This window comes from Dendronephthya gigantea, unplaced genomic scaffold (assembly GCF_004324835.1).
Source record: "Dendronephthya gigantea isolate DGI-Jeju-01 unplaced genomic scaffold, DenGig_1.0 000212F, whole genome shotgun sequence".
Lineage (NCBI taxonomy): Eukaryota > Metazoa > Cnidaria > Anthozoa > Malacalcyonacea > Nephtheidae > Dendronephthya > Dendronephthya gigantea.
Genome location: NW_021163222.1, coordinates 194,144 through 215,562, shown reverse-complemented (window position 1 = coordinate 215,562; position 21,419 = coordinate 194,144). Strand labels below are relative to the sequence as shown.

The 21,419-nt window shown below is 37.1% G+C and overlaps 2 protein-coding genes across 2 annotated transcripts; both read left to right on the top strand.

Moving 5' to 3' along the window:
- The first annotated feature begins 6,700 nt into the window (after positions 1 to 6,700).
- On the top strand, positions 6,701 to 8,203 carry LOC114539685 (amine sulfotransferase-like). The gene has a single exon (XM_028560297.1). The coding sequence runs from the start codon at positions 6,744 to 6,746 to the stop codon at positions 7,680 to 7,682; it is 939 nt and encodes a 312-aa protein (XP_028416098.1). The 5' UTR covers positions 6,701 to 6,743; the 3' UTR covers positions 7,683 to 8,203.
- Positions 8,204 to 14,172: 5,969 nt separating this feature from the next.
- Positions 14,173 to 15,163, top strand: LOC114539684 (amine sulfotransferase-like). The gene has a single exon (XM_028560296.1). The coding sequence runs from the start codon at positions 14,213 to 14,215 to the stop codon at positions 15,155 to 15,157; it is 945 nt and encodes a 314-aa protein (XP_028416097.1). The 5' UTR covers positions 14,173 to 14,212; the 3' UTR covers positions 15,158 to 15,163.
- The last annotated feature ends 6,256 nt before the right edge of the window (positions 15,164 to 21,419 follow it).

Genomic DNA, 21,419 nt, shown 5'->3' with positions numbered 1-21,419 from the left:
AAAATGTTTTATTGTTATGTAATTTACAAGAATATTATGATAGTTTAAAATTTATTTGATTTTGAAAAATTAAAAACGTTGAAAATTCGCGCCGCGTTGCCAATTCGCGTCCGGTCTGTGTCGACCTTAAGTGTAAACAGATTGTAAGGACTTATTGCAGTTTTAGCTCATTATCGATATCTATAAAAAATTCAGTTTAAAAGCTATTTCCTCATCATGAACGTTTTGAATCTAATTTATCAAAATCTAATTTGAACGTACAGATCACTATATATAACTCTATATAATTATCACTACTAATAAAGAATGAAAATCATTTCTCAGCTATTAATTATGTCAACGTCAATCTTCGTCAATTATATGTCGTATACAACACCGAACTAATCTAATAACTAATAATCAACGTCAATTATACAACACCGAACTAATTGTATCAAACACCCCGCTATATTTTGCATGTATTTTTTACTCGATTATTCTCTGCTGATATTAATACACATTATACATATTTAACAATTAGTCTCCGAAAGCGAGTTGTTTTAGCATAAATTTCGAGGTGTTTACAAAATAGTAATTAACATGATTTCATAAAAAATTACAATCGCTTCAAATTTCTACTTTATTTACAACAGCAAAAATATAGTCTGGTCAGTGACTATCACTTCAGAGATAGTGAATCTTGACAAATGAGAAAGCAGGAAATCAATAGTTACCTCGAAATTCATACTAATTAACAATTATTCGCCGAAGGCGAGGTGATTAATGGGGAATATCGAGACGAAGTTGATAATCACCGAGCCCAAGGCGAATAATTGTTTTAGTAGTTTTAGCGAGCCGCCATGCTATTTTTAAATTTGTTATATTCACCTCAAGGTGAATATAACAGCATAATACGTCAATTTTTACCAATGATGTAGGATTTGTTATATTCACTTTTGCAAAAATACTAATAATTGACAATTATCATTCACTTTAGAGTATTCTCAATTTTGATTGGTTAATTTACCTGCAGTTAACTGCGTGCAAATAATACTCAGCTGCAAATAATACTCTGAGCATGCGCATTAATGTCAATTTTATAAACAATGGCGACTCGCTTTGCCGAACTGTCCGTTAAAACGAACTCAAAATTGAAAATTGAGTGGTGAATGAATTGAAAATTGAGTGGTGAATGATAAAACAATTATTGAACTCGGTTCTCGCAAATATCGTGATTTGTCGGTGGCTCGCAGATCAATTATTTGCCTCTGCCTTCGGCATCGGCAAATAATTTATCTGCTCGCCACCGACAAATCACGATATTTTGCTCGACCTCGTCCAATAATTGATAATTATTCGCCGAAGGCGAGGTGAATATCGCTAAATAATTATAGGTGAATGATGGTTTTAGTATAATAAGGCGATTTTTTGAAAATGAATCTGTTGTAGAAAATACATGTTTTACAAACGTAAAAAAATATCTTGATAGTTTTAGAGCGATTTAAAAAAAAACAATGTTTTCGCATAATTAAGTTGAAAAGCGCTCTATAATGTAGTTTTTACCTTGAAAATAGTGTTATGCCTAATTTTCTTCACTTTTTTGTGCTTTAAGTACAGTATTTTTGTCAAAATACTGTATTTCTTGATTTGTCACAATCCGTCGCCATTTTGAAAAATCCACTTATGTGATTATCGTGCAATAATCCGAGTTCCCTCGACCAATCAGAAGCTATACATGCGGAGCACCGTGCGAGGGTACAAATTCCGCCCGTAGATTAGGAATTTCAGACGGAACGCGGCAGAACATGGCGCAATCCAAAGTTGTTCAAATTCTATGTCATGGATGGTTGACGTTGGACGTTCAATGGTCATGGCACTTGCGCACGCGCAAAATTTGAAGGAGTATAGACTGGTAATTAGCAACTGGCTGATGAGCTAAGACAAAATGTCAATCAAAAATTTCAATGAAAAACGTCAGAAATTTAATTCACTGTCATTTTGCAAACTATTTAAAAAAAATTTCATAAACAGAAAATGAAATGTGCTCTCAAATAAAATGATATACACACTGGGAAGAGATTAAAATAATCCTAGCGGTGAAAAGGAGCAACTCGTAGTTTGTGATCCTTAATCCCAGCACATTTCTGTTTTTTCGTGGGTGCAATCGCTCTAATCCGGTATATATAATATGTTTGGCTAAAAAATTAAATTGACTCAAAGGTTACCGGTTCCAAAAGAGGTTTTATTTCCCTGTCCGTCCATGCACGGGGATATTTTTGTTTACTTTTTACTTTCCCTTCGTTGTCCACCATTTTATTTGTATTTTGAATAATTCCGGTATTGCGTAATCAAGACAAATCCGATACCATATGTATATCGATTCAATGTAGATAATCCGATACGAAAACTAATCCGGTATCATGTAACTAGGGCCTTAGTGATAACGAAGGACGATAGAGCACGACAACATTAATAATTGTTTTACTTCAATTTTATGTGGATGCATGCATGAATGCATTTTATAAATTTTTATTGCAATATGGTATACCTATAATGACTTTACTTCAACAAAAGCGAATAACGGTATATATTCAGTTATAGCTATCTACCACAACACCTAATAATGTCAAATTCTACACACTAATATGAATAAAGTTGCACTTCAGTAGCCAGGTATTATAATTTATAAAGGAAATATAGATAAGGTAAATAAGGTCGAGACTACTGTAGACAGTGGCGTAGCGAGCCTGACGATTTAGTCCTGCTGTGCAAATTTTACGTTATTATCATTATTCGAATTCATTTCTTTAGAAATTAATTACTTTCACAGTCAGTGAACACTATGCAAAAGATTAGCATAGCCAGAAAAGTTGTCTGGCTGGCTACGCCACTGACTTTAGAAATATATTTTCCATCGTGCAATGACATTATGAGAACACTGCATGCCATTTCTTTATTATGATCTAGCAAAATGGTTTGTATATTTATATTGATCTTCGTTTTTCTTTTGAGAAAAGTCTCCAAAATTTGAGCAACTTTTTGTCCAATATTCCGTAAATAAGAGGATTCACCGAACATGAGGCGGCAACCCTCAAAACACTAGCTAAATACCATATCCAATAATATTCGGCCAGAAACCTATCTTTTCCCGCTATTTTCAAAACACGATGCACAGACATTGGAAGATTTCCAACGGCATAGCAAAGAACGGTAGAGAAACTAACAAGAAATGTTCGTCGATCTCGAACATATCGTAAGATTTTAAATGCAGAGTTACACGGCGTCATTAAGCCTAAGCTCTTCATGTATTTCTTTTGTTGTAAGAATGTCTGGTAAACCTTATAATACAACACAGCCATAAGAAATGTTGGAACGTAGTAAAGAAAGAATACGTAGTTTGCATCATGGTATCTTTTATAATTTTCGATAAAACATACGGGGATACGTGCTCCATAGCCAGCGATCAAACCAATAACGTAACCCAAACCACAAATAAATCTTAATTTCCGTCGACTGACAGCATGTTTTAGGGCGTGAACAGCTCCGTGATAACGAAGCATTGCAATGACCAACATCATGTATATTCCAGCGACGTGAAATACGAATCTCGCATTAACGTAAAAGCAATAGGCGATGGAAGTATAAGGGAAAAACTGATTTTTCACGAAATAACGGTTTATTATGGAGACAATAACGATACTCAACCATCCTAGATCACAGAACGCTAGATGCAAAACTAAGAAGTAGTAGTTGTTCTTCAACAGACGTCTTTGTCTCAATATGGAGATGATGACTAGGGCATTGCCGATGATTCCAAACACAACAACTGAAATATAAGAATATCTGTTTGCATCATAAATGACAGTCCTTCCCATCGTCGTACTTTAGCTTTGTTAAAGTATCTATGAGTTCGTTTTGTCCGTATTAATATTCAATACATATAAATTATATATTTTTATATGTACATATATATAGCCACACAGAATGTATATATATGTCAAGTAGTTGCAACAGCCGGAACAGACAATATTAAAGCAAATAATTATTACCTATGTTTGCCTACATCAATCTTAATGAAAAGTGGGAGACATCTTCTTGCCAATCATGCTTTTCTGCTTATTATCCCAAATCAAACATGAGCAATATTGATTTTCCTAATCGAATATACTTCAATGAATTTGCCGCTGATAATTTTAGCTGGCGATGTTCATACACAGTCAGAGAAAAAAATATCAAAAATTATATACAATAATATTTCAATGTTGAAGAACATATAAATTGTGGTTGAGTATATTCATATATATCTTTTTCCATGGGAAACCGTTTAATACTCTGTTTAATTCTCCAAGAGAATAAAGTTAATTAATAATTTTGAATTGAAATAATTTTTGGAACGTCTGAAAATCCATAAGGCATGTCCACTTTCAGAGGTGGTTGGTATTTGCAGTAAATGATATCAAACTTCAAAATTTCCCACTGTGACTACTAATTAATACCAGAATTCCTTGCAGGTGTCGCAGCTTTTTACGTCATTATGCACAAGATCCATTAAAGAAATTATTATTGAATAATGCCATAAGCTATAACTATATAATTTGACAAAAGAATTTAGGATTTATGGCATTCAGTTACGACAGCCCAGGTCTGGTTAAAATATTATACTTATGCACTGAGTTTATGCGAACTTATTACAAAAAAAACGTGTATTACAATTGATGCCAAATTTAATTACAGTACGCCCACGTCGATCATAGTAATTAAATTTTTTTATTTATTTCGTTTATTCGATTGCTTTATATATTTACTTTCAGAATCATAGAAAACCAAAAATGTTAATCGTCTACTGGACAGTCTATGGATAAGCATATATAAAACGTTTGAAAAAAATAATAGAAATAAGTCCCTCGGCGCAGTATTTTTAAGAGAAGCACATATGTATCATAAAATTTATCAGAATGCACACCCAGATCATTGTATGACGCCATTAAGCGTGTTACTGGAAGAATGATGACGTCTATACACATCGTAAATATTTCTAGCCGATATGTATAATATACTGCCGTGTTTATTACGGATCACAGCCTCCTACCCAGGCACTTTAAATAGCAAAATATATAACGTTGCATTCAGTTTTTGTATAGAGGTTTGTTGAAAAAAGGAGAGCCCACGGGGGTGCTTGGGCTGGCTAACTTTGTTAGAACCTTTTTATCCCCAAGCCGGCGCGGAGCGACGTGCTACGCTACTAGGAATTACACCTGAGTATTGTGACAGAACATAGCGGAATCCAAAGTTGCCAAAATTCTATGTCATGGACCGTGGACATTCGATGGTCATGGTACTTCTACGCACGCGCAAAATTTGAACGAGTAAGGACTGGTGATTAGCAACTTGCTGATTGGCTAACACAAAATGTTTGTATTTTAAAAACAAACTATTTTTTTAAAGAATGTCTCGTAAGCACAATATGAAATGCGGATGAAATAAAATTATACAAACGCTGGGAAAAGATTAGAGTATGATCAGAACTGGAAAAGTTAAGCGATGAAAGTTAAGCGGTGAACAACTTGTTACTTAAATCATTGAAATGGTAGGTGTCTACTTTGTTTATTTCGTGTTTGCAGTAAGAATGCATTTCACAAGCTTGGTATGTCGTTTTGCGAAGACCTAATCGACTATTTAAGGCTTTACACCATCGTTTTAACTTCAAAAAGAGTTCTTGAAAGTGTAATTTGGAGATTTGGTATAACAAATATCACTTGGAAGCTTTTATAGAGTCGACTGCAATCACTGCATGATTTCAATTATCGAAAAACAATATTCGACGTTTAGTGTTTGTGGATTTAAATTATTTTGCTGTTTTGAAGGTTTATCTAAGTCTATATGACTATAACTGCATGAAACGCTTGCAGCTGATTTCATTTCATCTTTACGACTGTGTTTGTTCCCGAAAAATGTGAAACATCAGCTATCAGTATATTGAGGTCTGGCTAGCTCAGGAAAAAAATTGCTATGTTTGAAATGGCAAGGGGTTGCTGCACGCATGTATTTCTAGTATATTTTACTATTAAAGAGCCTGAGTACGGCTACGAGGCTGGGAAAATCAGGAAGAGTATACTGATCAAGAAATTTGAAAATCTACCTTCAAATATTTGGAGTAACTTGTTCCGGCTGCAACTAGCGATCAAGAAATATTATAACCGCCCTATTGTTATATTTCTGGTGCTTTGGATTGTACATTTCACTATCTATGAACTCACAGGTTCTAGCGTTAAACAATGTATACAAACTTCGGCGAATGTAGCCGGAATGTCAATTTTGTCTGAATTTTTTAGCCATGTCCTCACATGAACTATGACCCCCCAAAAAATGGTATCATATATCACTATGAAATATGCTCATGGTCTGAAAGCATTCCTACGCAAATTTCGATGATGCTAACGATTATGATAAGTAGGGTCTCGTGGACCCTAAGACGTTAAAAAAAGTCGAAAATTCCAGAAAATTAAAATACCGTCTGTCTGTTAACACGCTAGGTTCAGCCCTGGTGCTATAAACAAGACTTTGCGTTCCGACTCCAAGCGCGGTCCGAAATCATATTCCGCGTTTTTTCCGAGGAATCTTCAACCATAAAAATGTAAATATTTATATTGGTTGCGCAACTTGTATGCATTTACCCTACAAGCCAAAACACACTTCTTCGTTGGCAAGACGAAACCCGTACTCAAAAATCAACGAAAGATAGCAACCATAGAAAAAGAGAAATCATGTATAATATGAAAAATTCCAAAGTTCAGGAGCCAAGCCCTGCTCTGACATTGTTAAAAGAAAAGATGTCACATTTCATGACGGTCGAAGGGATCGAATATGCCATGAAATTTGTTCCTCGTTCGACTGATGTGATTATTAGCACTTCGCCGAAATGTGGCACGACCTGGATGCAACAGATTCTCCATCAACTACGAAGTGGTGGCGATATGAGCTTTGCAGATATCGGCGAGCAAGTGCCATTCATTGATTTGTCTTATTTTATTGGGCAAGATCTCGATGCCGAACACAAATATCAACCGAGATGTTTCAAGACCCACTTCCCATATGAAAGCTGCCCCAAAGGCGCAAAGTATATCGTAATCTTTCGTGAACCCTGCGCCGCATTCTACAGCTCGTATAACTTCTTACAAGGAAATTATTTTCAATCTCAAGAAATATCAGTTGACGAATTTGTGCGAAGCTTTCATCTGTCTGCAACTGGTGTGGGTTCAAATTACTTCAAGCATTTACTAAGCTGGTGGCCACATAGATACGATTCCAATGTGTTGTTTCTGTTTTATGAAGAAATGCTGGAAGATTTGGAAAGTTCAGTAAGAGCGGTTGCATCCTTCATAGGCATCGATGATGAAGCACGTATAGCGAATGCTGTGAAGATGAGCAAATTTGATTTTATGAAACAAAACCAAGACAAGTTTGCATCGCATCTCGTATCTCGTTCTCGAAATAAAGCAATGGGGCTCCCTGAAGAGACCCGGTTGCAACGCATTGCGACAGGCTCTGCTACGAAAGCCCTCGAGATGATGGAAGAGTGTACCAAAGAAGATATTCAAAAAATGTGGACTGAGATGATTGCAGAAGAAATTGACTTTAAAAATTATCAGGAGTTTAGAGAGACTTGGAAGAAGCATTTCCTTGTAAAAGAACACAAAAACTAAGTAACCCAGGACAGCTAATAACCGCATTCGTATAACCTTGCTGAAAATGATTTTAACATTTGAGAATCTAAACGTGAATTGGGCAATCTATATTCCAAAATTATCAACGTAATATAAATTCCATGCAGAAAAACCCGCCACTACAAACAAACGGAACGAACTCAACTTCGCACCGCCCAAAGGGACACGACGTGTAGCGGTGTAGCTATGTCGCAGTGACATAAAAAATATAAACGTAAAGCACATGGAGTGTTAATGAATGTTAATTTATTTTAGCCAGATATAACTTTATAATATGGGTATACCAACCTCGTTCCCAGGGCATTATTACCTCTGTTTGCCAACATCAATTTTAATGAAATGATTCTTCTTCTTGCCAATCATGCTTTTCGGGTTTAACATGGGCAATATTGATTTTTCTAATCGAATATACTTCAATGAATTTGGCGCTGAAGTTTTAACTGGGCGATGATCATACACAATCAGAGAAAAAAATATCTAAAATTATATACAATAATATCTCAAAGTTGCAAGAACATATAAATTGTGATTGAGTATATACAGATAAATCTTTTTGCATGGGAAACCGTTTAATACTCTGTTTAATTCTCCACGAGAATTAACTTAATTAATAATTTTGAATTGCAATAATTTTTGGAACGTCGAGCTCTGAAAATCTATAATGTGCACCTTCAGAGCTCCTTAAAAGCGTTTTCAGGATAATCACGGCTTGGTTGGTATTTGCAGTAAATAATATTAAACTTCAAAATTTACCGCTGGGCTACTAATACATGCAGAATTCCTTGCAGGTGTTGCAGCTTTTTACGTCATTATGTAGAAGATCCATTAAAGAAATTATGATATTTGTTGAAAAATGTCATAAGCTATAACTATATAATTTGATAGAAGGATTTATTGCATTCAGTTACGACAGGTCTGGTTTAAATATTATACTTATGCACGGAGTTTATGCGAACTTATAAAGTGTATTACAATTAATGCCAAATTTAATTACAGTGCGCCCATGCACGTCGATCATAGTAATTAATTTGTGTGTGTTTATTTCGTTTATTCGATTGCTTTATATATTTACTTTCAGAGTCTTAGAAAACCAGAAATTTTAATCGTCTGCTGGACAGTCTATGGATAAGCATATATAAAACGTTTAAAAAAATAATAGAAATAAGTCCCTCGGCGCAGCATAAAAATTATCATTGCGCACCCATATCATCATATGACGCAATTAAGCGTGTTAATAGAAGAATGGTGACGTCTATACATCGTAAATATTTCTAGCCGATATGTAATATACTGCCGTGTTTATTACGGATCACAACCTCCTACCCAGGCGCTTTAAATAGCAAAATATATAACGTTGCATTCAGTTATTGTATAGAGGTTAGCTGAAAAAAGGCGAGCGCACGGGGGTGCTTGGAGTGACTAACTTTGTTAAAACCAGCCGAAGCACCCCGTGCGCTCGCCTTTTTATCCCCGAGCCGGCGCGCAGCGACGTGCGAGGGTACTAATATTTAGTTAGTTAGTTAAAGCATTTATTTAATCACGATATAAAGATACAGCAGACGCTGATAGAGTCGTGAATATATAGATATAAGTATACAATATCAATATCTATAATATTACTAATTTAATTAATGTTACTATTTATACTAAAAATGAATAGATAGAGTTACAATTAAAACATTGAGTCTCTTAATTCTAAATTAGCTACAGACTGTGAGAACAGCCGATTGTTTTCTATTTCTCTTGTCTCATTTTGTAAGTTATTCCACAAAACTGAGCCCTTATAGGTAATTAGCCTGCGCACAGACGTAATGTAGACGTAAAATATGTATTTTACGTGTACATTACGTCTGTGCGCAGGCTAATAGGTAATTGACTTCTTCATAATTTCAGTCCTCACTCTCGGTAGCCTTAGACAATTCGTTTCTCTTAAATCATCTAGCGAACGTTTTACTATCAGATCAGACATAATTGTTGGAACATTTTTGTAGTAAATTTTTTGAATCAGTTTCGCCAGCGATTCAAGATACATTTGTTTTAATGTTCTCCATTTGTGAACTGTAATTACATCTCTAGGGGCTGTTTAAATGGAGACCGGGCCAGCCCGGTAAGTGAGATTTTTTATTGCGTTTATATGCAAACTGGGCTGGCCCGTTTATTGGGCAAGCCTGCATGCAGGACAATCCAACAAGGTGGAATGCTTTTCGCGCCTTTTTACAAAAAAGGCGCGACCAAAACTTTTCGTTGTTCCAATGGTGCTTTCTGACGAGTTTTACTATTATGATGCTACAACTTTATAGGGCTTTAATGCTTTGGAAAATACATATGAAGCAGCAAGAAGAGGCAATTTCTATGCTTTTGTTACGAAAACAAAGCTATTGGCGTAGAAAGTGGAAGAACAAGTACGATCGTACTATAGTAGACCAGGTACTGCGTGACCGAGAATTGCATTGTACTTACAACAATGGAGAGGAGAATGTATTTCTAATCGTTTGCGTTTACTTATATGTATATAGGCTGAATATTAATGATATGTATATATTATTTGCTGCAAATATAGTCAAGAATTGCTTGTAACTTGCTTCAAAGGTCAAAAGTAAAAATTCGAACTCCGTCAATCGATGCGGAATATTGCTTAGAATAATTGTGCCAAGCTTCATTCCGATCAAGCAAGTAATGCTAGAGCCTTAGGGTTTTTTTAAAGAGTGTCGCCCCCTAACAACAGCAACAACAACAACAACAACAACAACAACAAACACAAACAACAACAACAACAACAACAACAAACAACACAAACAACAACAACAACAACAACAACAACAACAACAACGACAACAACAAGATTAGTAGCGGTTAGGGACCAGTTCCTGGTCCAAAAATAGACAGAGATACTTACGGCGAAAGAAACGCAGCTGTTGGCATATTCCTGGAGGAACAGATTTATGGTGGGATAACATATTGAACGGAGTATCTCCAGAAGAGTCATGGAAAAAAATTTCGTATGTCAAGGGAAGATTTTATGGAACTATAGTGACAGAACTGAGACCTTTTATATCGCCTGCACCTGGATCACCAAACTACCGAAGCCTTACCGCGGAAAAGAAACTAGCAATCACATTGTACTACTTGAAAGATTCAGGCTCGCTAAACATGACAGCTAACAGCTTTGGTGTAGCTACTTGCACTACTTCATGTGTTATACTTCAAGTTTGTACAGCTTTATCAAAACATCTTGGACCGAGATATATACACCTTCTTGTGAATAATGAGGAGATGAAACAGAAAGTTGCTGAATTTGAATCGAAATTTGGGATGACACAAGCTTTTGGGTGTATCGACGGCACCCATGTTCCAATTAAGCGCCCTATAGAGAACTCACAAGACTTCTTTTGTTACAAACAGTATTTCTCAATCACTGCTCAAGCTGTCTGTGACTATAAGGGATTCTTTATGGACGTGGAATGTATGTAGCCTGGCAGCGTGCATGATGCAAAAGTATTTGCTAATTCTTCAATCGACCATAAGTTAAGAGGAAATAAGCTGCCTACAACATTCCAGTTCCCTGTTGAAGGTGGAGCCAAAATACCAAATTACTTGATTGGGGACCCAGCCTATCCTCTTCTACCATTTTGTATCAAGGAATATGAATCATGTTCAAATAATCAGCAGGTTATTTTCAACAACATGCTCAGATCTGCACGGAACCCAATCAAATGTGCATTTGGACGCCTTAAGGCCAGGTGGTCAGTTTTGACCAGGAAAATGGATCTTAAAATTGAAAGCATCCCAATGGTCATACATGCATGTTTTGTCCAGCACAATTTTTGTGAAAAAAGAAATTCATATATAGAGGATGACCTCGTACGGTTTCAACCTGATGCCATAGGGCAAAATGAAGCTCAATATACAAATATCCCAGACCTGATTTACTCCCTCAATACAGGAGAGGGTGCTGTTGTGAGAAGAACTCTCACAACACTGATTCTCAAGTTCTATTTATGTATACATGTCTTTAAAATGTTCATATGAAAAATGTCAAGCAATTAAGGTTCTATTTATGTATACATTTCTTTAAAATGTTCATATGAAAAATGTCAAGCAATAGGTTCTATTTATGTTCGAAATCCACCATCAAATATTTACTTGAAATAATATGTGGTATTGTCACTTTCTGATTCTGGTGTAATTTGTAAATTCAGACACGGTGTATATGAACCACTAGTTGATATTTGATGCATCATATGGGATCGGGGTGGGTAATCAAACTGTTGTGGTTGCTGCTGCTGATGATAAAATACATTCTGGTTGTAGGGTTGGGAAATACCTTGCCCTTGGGGTTGCTGGTTTTGCTGCATAATTGCTCTAGATAGCATTTCAATAGAATGGCTAATACCTGCACCAAGTTGAGTCATAGACTTGCCAATAGATTTTACACTGTCACCAAACTTCCCTGACGATTCATGCATAACGTCAGTAAGATGCTTTTTGAATTTTGAATCTTCTTTTGCTTCTTTCAAGAGCAAATGATCTTGCTGAGCTGCTGATAAGTTACGTTCCCGGTTCTTGTGTTTATTATCAATCAACTGTGGCACACAACCCAGTTTCCGCTTACTTTGGCTATAGATACTTGCGTTGGCTGATTTTTTACACCTGTTTTTCACCATTATCATCGAATTCATCCTCCTCTTCAAGTTCTTCTATCTGAATTTGCTGGTCAATTGCATCATACCTGACTTCATCCTCATCAGTTTGTGGATCATCCAAGAAATCATCTCCTTTAACACCATATGGAAGAGGTCTAGTGTTAGGAGAGCCACCCCATATTAAAACAAGTTTATCGTAAAATTCGAACACGATCTTTCCACTTCCCCTTCTAGTGCCTGCTACGACTGCCTTGGCGAAATTTTGCCTTATCACCTTGACCTTTTCTTGTTTTTGCTTGGTTCCCTTCTCAATAAGCTCCTTGGACTTCTTGTGTTGCCTTTTAGTTTCATCTTTCTCCTCTTTTGATAGTTCTTTAAAGTTACTTGGAAAAGGAGTTGAGGCACGGGGTCCAAATAGCGAAATTTCATCCTCGTAAACTGTCGACATTGCTAGGCGAAGCTCTTTGTACTGCATCTGTTTGTCTGCATCAAAATCAATAAAGAATCCAGTAGATGCTCTACCATATCCAGCAGCCATTTAAAGTTCTTTCGTTTGGGTTTTTGGACCTATTTACTTTTTCGGCAACTACTGAAGACACAGAAGCTTCACAGGTTTCGGCCATTTTGAATAACCACATGGAAAAACGTACACGATGCGCATGTGTACATTGCGAGTTCTCATCCCGGCAACCGGACCCAGCCCGCTTGCGTGCGTTTATATGGGAAAATCATCATCTCAATAAGTGAGATCTCACTTTTTCAAAGCGAGATATCGGCAAGCGGGCCAGCCCGTTTGGCCATATAAACGCAAAACATATTTTTTATAAAACCTACAATGTAGTGAGATCCGCTTACCGGGCTGGCCCGCTTACCGGGTCTCCATATAAACAGCCCCTTAGTCGGCATGTGCCAATCAAGGCAATTGATAATTTTAGTTGCCCTCACATGCATTTTTTCAAGGTCATCAAATAAAGTTTTGTTACACGACCCCCACAAAACGATGCCATATGTCAGTGACGGAAGTATGACCTTATAATAGAAATCAAGTCTAACTTTCTTTGGCAGGAAATACAAGGACTTTAAAAGACTAATTTTCTGAGAAAATGCTTTCGTTAAATCCAGCACGTGTTTGGTCCATTTCAATTCATCATCCAACTCCATCCCCAAGCATCTTGTCGACCTTACTCGTTTTATGATCGAATTTCCAAGTTTTATAGCTTGCTGGGGACCGACAAATGATTTCCCTCCCATAATCATGAATTCTGTCTTACCTGGGTGAGACAACTAGCGATCAAGAAATATTATAGCTGACCTACTGTTATATTTCTGGTGTTTTAGTACTTTGCGGATTGTACATTTGACTATATATAAACTCACGAGGCTATAGTTTGAAACCATACAAACTTCGGCGAATGTAGCCGAAATGTCAATTTTGCCTGAATTTTCTAGCAACGCCCTCATTACATGAACGAATGGTATCATATATCACTATGAAATATGCTCATTGTCTGAAAGCATTCGTACGCAAATTTCGATGATGTTAGCGATTATGATAAGCAGGGCAACATGAACCCTAAGCCGTTAAGAAAACGTCGGATATTCCAAAAAATTAAAATACCGTCTTTCTGTTATCACGCTAGGAGCCTAGGATAAGTAATGGTGCTATAAACACAAGACTTTACGTCCCTACTCCAAAGGCAGTCCGGCATCATTCTCCGCGTTTTTTTCGATAATCCTTCAACCATAGAAATGTAAATTTTATATTACAACTTGCATTTACCCTCAAGCCCAAAGCACACTCTTTGTTGGGAAACTCGTACTATCGTAATATTAGCGAAAGATAGCAACCATAGAAAAAGAGAAATCATGTATAATATGACAAATTCCAAAGTTCAGGAGCCAAGCCCTGCTCTGACATTGTTAAAAGAAAAGATGTCACATTTCGTTACAGTCGAAGGGATCGAATATGCCATGAACTTTGTTCCTCGATCGACTGATGTGATTATTAGCACTTCACCGAAATGTGGCACGACCTGGATGCAACAGATTCTCCATCAACTACGAAGTGGTGGCGATATGAGCTTTGCAGATATTGACGAACATGTGCCGTTCATTGATTTGGCTTATTTTGTTGGGCAAGATCTCGATGCAGAACACAAATATCAACCGAGATGTTTCAAGACCCATTTCCCATGTGAAAGCTGCCCCAAAGGCGCAAACTATATCGTAATCTTTCGGGAACCCTGCGCCGCATTCTACAGCTCATACAACTTCTTCAGTCAAGGAAATTATTTTCAATCTCAAGAAATATCAGTTGACGAATTTGTGCGAAGCTTTCATCTGTCCGCAACTGGTATGGGTTCGAATTACTTTAAGCATTTACTAAGCTGGTGGCCACATAGAAACGATCCCAATGTGTTGTTTCTGTTGTATGAAGAAATGCTGCAAGATTTGGAAAGTTCAGTAAGAGCGGTTGCATCCTTCATAGGCATCGATGATGAAGCACGTATAGCGAATGCTGTGAAGATGAGCACGTTTGATTATATGAAACAATACCGAGTAAAGTTTATGAATCACCTCGTATCTCGTTCTCGAAATAAAGCAATGGGTTTCCCTGAAGAAACCCGGTTGCAACGCGTTGCGTCAGGCCCTGCTACGAAAGCCCTCGAGATGATGGAGGAGTGTACCAAACTAGATATTCAAAAAATGTGGACGGAGACGATTGGTAAAGAATTGGGCTTTCATGATTATAAGCAATTCAGAGAGACTTGGAAGAAGCATTTTCCTGTAAAAGAATACAAATCTGAGTAAATCGGAAGGGGGCCTACTAATAACCGACAACAATTAACCGACAACAACCCTCGTTACAAGCTTTCTGTCAATAATTTTAAGACAGTAAAATTTTATCTAGACATAATATTGTAATATTGATACTTTATTTACTAGACAGGTCGTCATGCGTATCACATTAGATATACTTCGAATATTGATTAGCTTCTGAATAATAGCCACAAGTGGGAGGTTTTCTATATTAAAACACCTTTTCGGTTGGTCCTAATGTCGGGGGTCATAGAAGGGACCGTTGCTTAAATTGAATATCTCTGCAAATATTTGGGCTAAAGATGCCGGAATACCACCAAACGATAGCGCTTGAAGAGGTCATATAAATGCTATATTCAAATCAGCAGATAGTTATAAGCCTCACTTGTAATTAAGTCAAAATACCAGCTTGAGTTTTTATCTCAAATTACTTCCCCATGGCAACCATACACTTTTCGAAATTCCATGTTTCTTGATATACTTTGTTCGCTGTTGTCTTTAGACTGTCTGAATTTTGCCTATTATCATTCTGTTATAACTTTGATGCTTTTTGGATTAGGATGTGCAAAACAATCAAAGAAATAACCATTTTAAGATCTAAGCGATGACCCTTGATGAGCGTTGCTAAGTGTGTGCTTAGTGCTTGCTCAGAATGTTGTCACGTGGTTCAAAAATGTGACAAAAGTCTGTGGTGCCCACCCCCTAGGGTCATTTTGACCCCAAATATCGATTCCTGGCGTAAAATTGGACCAAGGAGTCAGTATTAATGTTTATGTAAGAAATCGGCAAAAATCGTCTAAAAGCACGATTTTGAAGCTAAATATATCAAAACAAAACCGAGGCGAAGGCGACTTTTCAACTCCGTCGCTGACGCCGGAGTAATAATTATCATATTCGTTTGTTTAAAGATGATATAAAGTCCGTTCTGCGCATATAGGGTGAGTAAAAAAAACTGACACCTTTGAAATTCAAATTAGCCCCGAACTTATGGCTGGAATTAGACAATTCCCATGACAGAACCCTGCGCCGCATTCTACAGCTCAATCAACTTCTTTCAAGGAAGTTATTTTCAATCTCAAGAAATATCAGTTGACGAATTTGTGCGAAGCTTACATCTGTCTGCAACTGGTGTGGGTTCGAATACTTCAAGCATTTAATAAGCTGGTGGCCACATAGAAACGATTCCAATGTGTTGTTTATGTTCTATGAAGAAATGCTGGAAGATTTGGAAAGTTCAGTCAGAGCGGTTGCATCCTTCATAAGCATCGATGATGAACCACGTATAGCGAACGCCGTGAAGATGAGCAAATTTGATTTTATGAAACAAAACCAAGACAAATTTGCATCGCATCTCGTATCTCGTTCTCGAAATAAAGTAATGGGGTTCCCTGAAGAAACCCGGTTGCAACGCGTTGCGACAGGCTCTGCTACGAAAGCCCTCGAGACGATGGAGGAGTGTACCAAACTAGATATTCAAAAGATGTGGATTGAGACGATTGCTAAAGAATTGGGCGTTAAGGATTATAAACAATTCAGAGAGACATCGAAGAAACATTTTCCTCTAAAGGAATACAAATCTGAGTAAATTGGGACGGGTCCTACTAATAACCGACAACAACCAGCGTTATAAGCAGGGACGTAGTAGGGCCGTAGCTAGACCGCTCAATTGGGAGGCTGTATATTCATATATTAATGTTTATCTACTGCGGGAACAACAGCGTACAAAAGAAATCAGTCGGGCATAAGATGAATTTATGAATATACACCCCCTCCCCAATTAAGCTTCTGCCTAAGGCCCTGGTTATAAGCTTTAGGTCAATAATTTTAAGAAAATAAAAATTTATATAGACATAATATTGTAATATTGATACTTGATTTACTAGACAGGTCGTCAATATTCCAAGCATATCAAATGCTTCGAATATTGATTAGCGTCTGAACATTTATGGCTACAAGTGGGAGGTCTTCTATTAAAATAATTATCATATTCGTTTGTTTAACATAGCATGCATATTTTGGTCATGTTATTTTGTGCTGTGATATCGTGTACATAGTTATAAATATATTGCCATGTACATGTATGCAACCTTTTACAATATAACCTGTGACAATGATTGATAAACTGTAATGATAGCTTCCCAAACTGTGGAATTAGCCGAATAACTAAGTTGTATATACAAGGAATTTACAGGGAATTCAGACAGAGTGCATGACTCTGAAAACTGCAGCAAATAATCGTAATTTGCATAGCAGCTACTGCTGAATTGCATCTCAATTCCTATATCTGTGGAACTTATTATGCTCCGAGGATTTAAAAATTCGTTTTAACTGGCATGTTCAATGGTAATTCGAATAACCACACGATGACACGAAGTCGAGTTAGATTTAATGCAAAATAATTTCTCTATGAAATTCCTTTCTATTATGTTCACGCACTTGACTCAAATAACAAATGTAATGAAAATACAATACTTTAGGCGTTTGCAGTTATTGTAAAACATTCTGTTCTAAACTGAACAAAATGTACACACGTTTTAGTTTTTGCTAAAAGACGAAGTAAACACAACGCCATTGCCTAACAAAAACATCGGTGTACACATGCATATACTAATCAGAACACATTGAACGCTATCATATACACATGCAAAAACGCACAAATTATAAGATTTTTTTGCATGGCTTGTGGGCCTTGTCCATCTTGTTGTCAAGTTCCTACAAACCTACAGCAGACATGCTACAAGCTTGATGACTTCTATACAGTTATGGTAGTTCTGTTGCAAGTTGTTCCAACAACTTGTTATCAAGCTATACAGATCATGAACTTGTCAACAATTTATTAGTAACAAACTTGCTAAAACTTGACAAAACAACTACATTGCTAAAACTTGTTGACAAACTTGCTACAAGGTTGTTGCGATCACACCTTGTTGACAAAGAAGTGAAATTTTTACATGCATGTGTATTCAATATTCCCATACATGTCCAATACGCAGTTCAATGCTAATTCTTGTTTGTACATATCTTCTTCACGTCCTTAAGTTAAGACTATCTTCTGCCATCCCTGACTGAATGAGCCGAAAAGTCTTCTTTTGCAAAGTATTAATCCTACGTTTTTGGGACGTTTGAGGCATATATTGGTGGAGAGATATTTCATTTTGTGCAGTGTTGCTGACAGTGACGTTAACAGCTCAGTCTCGAACTTTGTTACAGAAATTTGGTCTCAACGCCACGAAGTTGGTCTCAACGCCACGAAATATGCTTGTGATAGCTTTCGAATCGGCGCTGCTACGACCTCAGCCTCGGCTAACTTGCCTGCTTGGCTGATCAAAACATTGGGTCTTCCGATTGTTTTGAACGTTACATTCAAACACCTCACACGTCCAATATTTCAAAAGGATTTATTTCCTATTTAGAGGAGAGGGCTCCTTCGTCTACGGGGATACACATTCTGTGTATTGTGGGAGGAAGCGCTCCTGATTCAAGTCGCGTTCAAGCCGATAGACTCAGCATTAAGTTGTATTGTAATCATAGATCAGTCAAATCGTATACAGTCCAACTAGCGTGTGCGGTTGGTCAGGTTGATGTCTTAGAGGCTAGCTACCTCTTTCATGGTATGTGGCGTGTGTGCATACATGACATCATGGGCTAGTGTGCAGTTGTGCGCAGTTGCAGAGTACTAATGGGGAGGACCCCAAGACATCGATTTAAGGCCATTTAAGAACGAGTCTATGGAATCCTATCCAAAGACTCGCACATCCTATAGGAGTGCTACCCCCAAGGACCCTTCTCCCACAAAAAACACGTGTGTGTATGTGTAAAGTTTTGCGCAGAAAACCTGCTGCTAGTAACATATGTGCGTTGTTAAAATAATTATGGAAATAGGTAATTATATTGTCATATTACAAAGGCATATGGTAAAACGCGGATAGGACTGGACTCGGAAAACGTGGACTAGACGACAGCTTTTGCCTTAATAGACCTTATGTTGGGCCTAAAAATTGTTAAATTTCATTTCACCTCGCTGGGAACTGAAAAAAACTATGGCAAATTACCTTTTTTTTATGTGCTGAGTCCATTTCTGAAAAGTTCCGACTCCTACCGCCTGCAGTTTTTTTAAAAAATGCGTTTCAAGTTTCTCTCATTTCAAACTTATTTGTCAACATCATTTACGCCATTTTGAATAATCTAAAGTCATATTAAAATTATTTTCCATCCCTCACAATACTGATTTAGTCGACCCCAGTTTCCTCATTTTAGCTTGCGCGTCTTTTGAAATATGTAAATGAGTTTCTCAAAGTTTCGCGCGATTTTTCGTGTTTTGCTCGGGCGTTTTATCAAAAGAGATTTTACTGTAGAGTTAGAGTTTTACGGTAACTGAAAAGTCTTGCAAATTTGCAATAATAAAGGCTGTAATAAACAAACCAGAAATGAAAGTACTATAACAAAATGGCAGGTAATAGTAATCGCATATGAACAATTCATTTTGATGGCAAAAAAGGAGATTTGAAATTTACTGCTGGAACTTTCGCCAAAGTAAGGATCTCCGAACACAGTGGCTAAGCCTTCCTCAGCAATATAAAGATTTTACAGGTGCAGCAAAAGAGTCTTAAACTAATTGATGACAACTCAGACGTACAGACCTTAGGTGAAGCTTGCGGCTACCACATGGGAGTTTTTACTCTAACTCCAGCATTAAGCACCCAGTAGAAGAAGTCGAACACGAAACAGATAAATTGAGTAAAAACAGCCAGTCAAAGTTGCTTGAGTCATTCGCTTGGCCGAGAAAGATCGATCCACTCCAATCTAAAAAGCGTGTCATCCAACATATTACCAGACATTTGCTTAATCTGTAAGCGTTCGGGACCCGTATACATGACTCATACGGTAAGTCGCAGATTTTAATTAATTTCTATTAATCTATCACTTATATTCTGTCGCCTAAAGTTATTTCGTTTATTCTATTGCCATAATCATAGCAGTTTTTCTCCAGGTGACCAAAAAGGGTGTCAAGCAAGAGTTGTCGGTATTGGAATGGATTGTTTTGCATGTGCAAATGCTAAGTCGTGGGAATCAGGGGGCCACTCTGCGGTGATACCTTCACTTTCACTCAAAAACTTTCGAATTTATGCTATCAAATATGGAGAAGAATACTTTCATCGTTCCGAGGCACCCCTGCTTGTTTCAGAACACCAGCATCGATAGTTTGGGCCACTGACAACTCTTGCTTGACACGCTTTTTGGTCACCTGAAGAAAAATTGCTATGAATATGGCAATTGTATAAACGTATAGGCGACAGAATATAAGTGACATAAATTAATTAAAATCTGCGGCTTATACCGTATCAGTGATATATAAGGGTCCCGAAAGCTTACACATTAAGCAAATGTCTGGTAATATGTTGGTTGACACGCTTTTTAGTTTAGAGTAGATCGATCTTTCTCGGCCAAGCGAATGACGTTTCGTATAGGCAACTTTGAATGGCTGTTTTAGACTCACTTTATCTGTTTCATGTTCGTCTTCTTCTACCGGGCACTTAATGCTGGAATTACCTATGGTTGTTTTTGATCTCTCAAGTTTACTTTATGTCAGTAAAATTCCGATAGCACTGGATGTGGTAGCCGCAAGCTTCGCCTAGCAGCGCAAGCTAAGTGAGGAAACTGGGGTCGAGTAAATCATTATTCTGAAGGATGGAAAATAGTTTTAATGTGACTTTAGATTATTCAAAATGGCGTAATGTTGACAGAAGAGTTTGAAATATTAGAAACGTTAAACGGATTTTTAAAAAAACTGCAGGCGGTAGGAGTTAGAACTTTTCAAAAATGAACTCAGTGCATGAAGAAAAGGTAAGTCGTCATAATTTTTTTCTGTTCCCAGCGGGGTGAAATGAAATTTATTTTAACAACTTTTAGGCCCAACATAAGGTCTATAAGTTTCACCTTCACATGGCACATGATTTAGTTATGAAACAAGGGCAACAAGAGGAGGCATCCTGGCCCAGTGTCCCTACTTTTCTAAGAAAGATATGCCCATCATTTGTTTCTTACTTACGACCAGTCAAAGAATAATAATTAAAGAAGTTTTTGCGTCATTTCAGTGTATAATGAGCTATATGAAATTCAATCAGGCATAAAATAATTCTCATCACTTAGCAATAAATTCCGTTAGACTTAAAAGGGATCGATAAATAAATTGTATTGTCAGTATACGTTTGATTTTACTTTCCAGATATTGTCGGGATCACTGTGCCTTTCG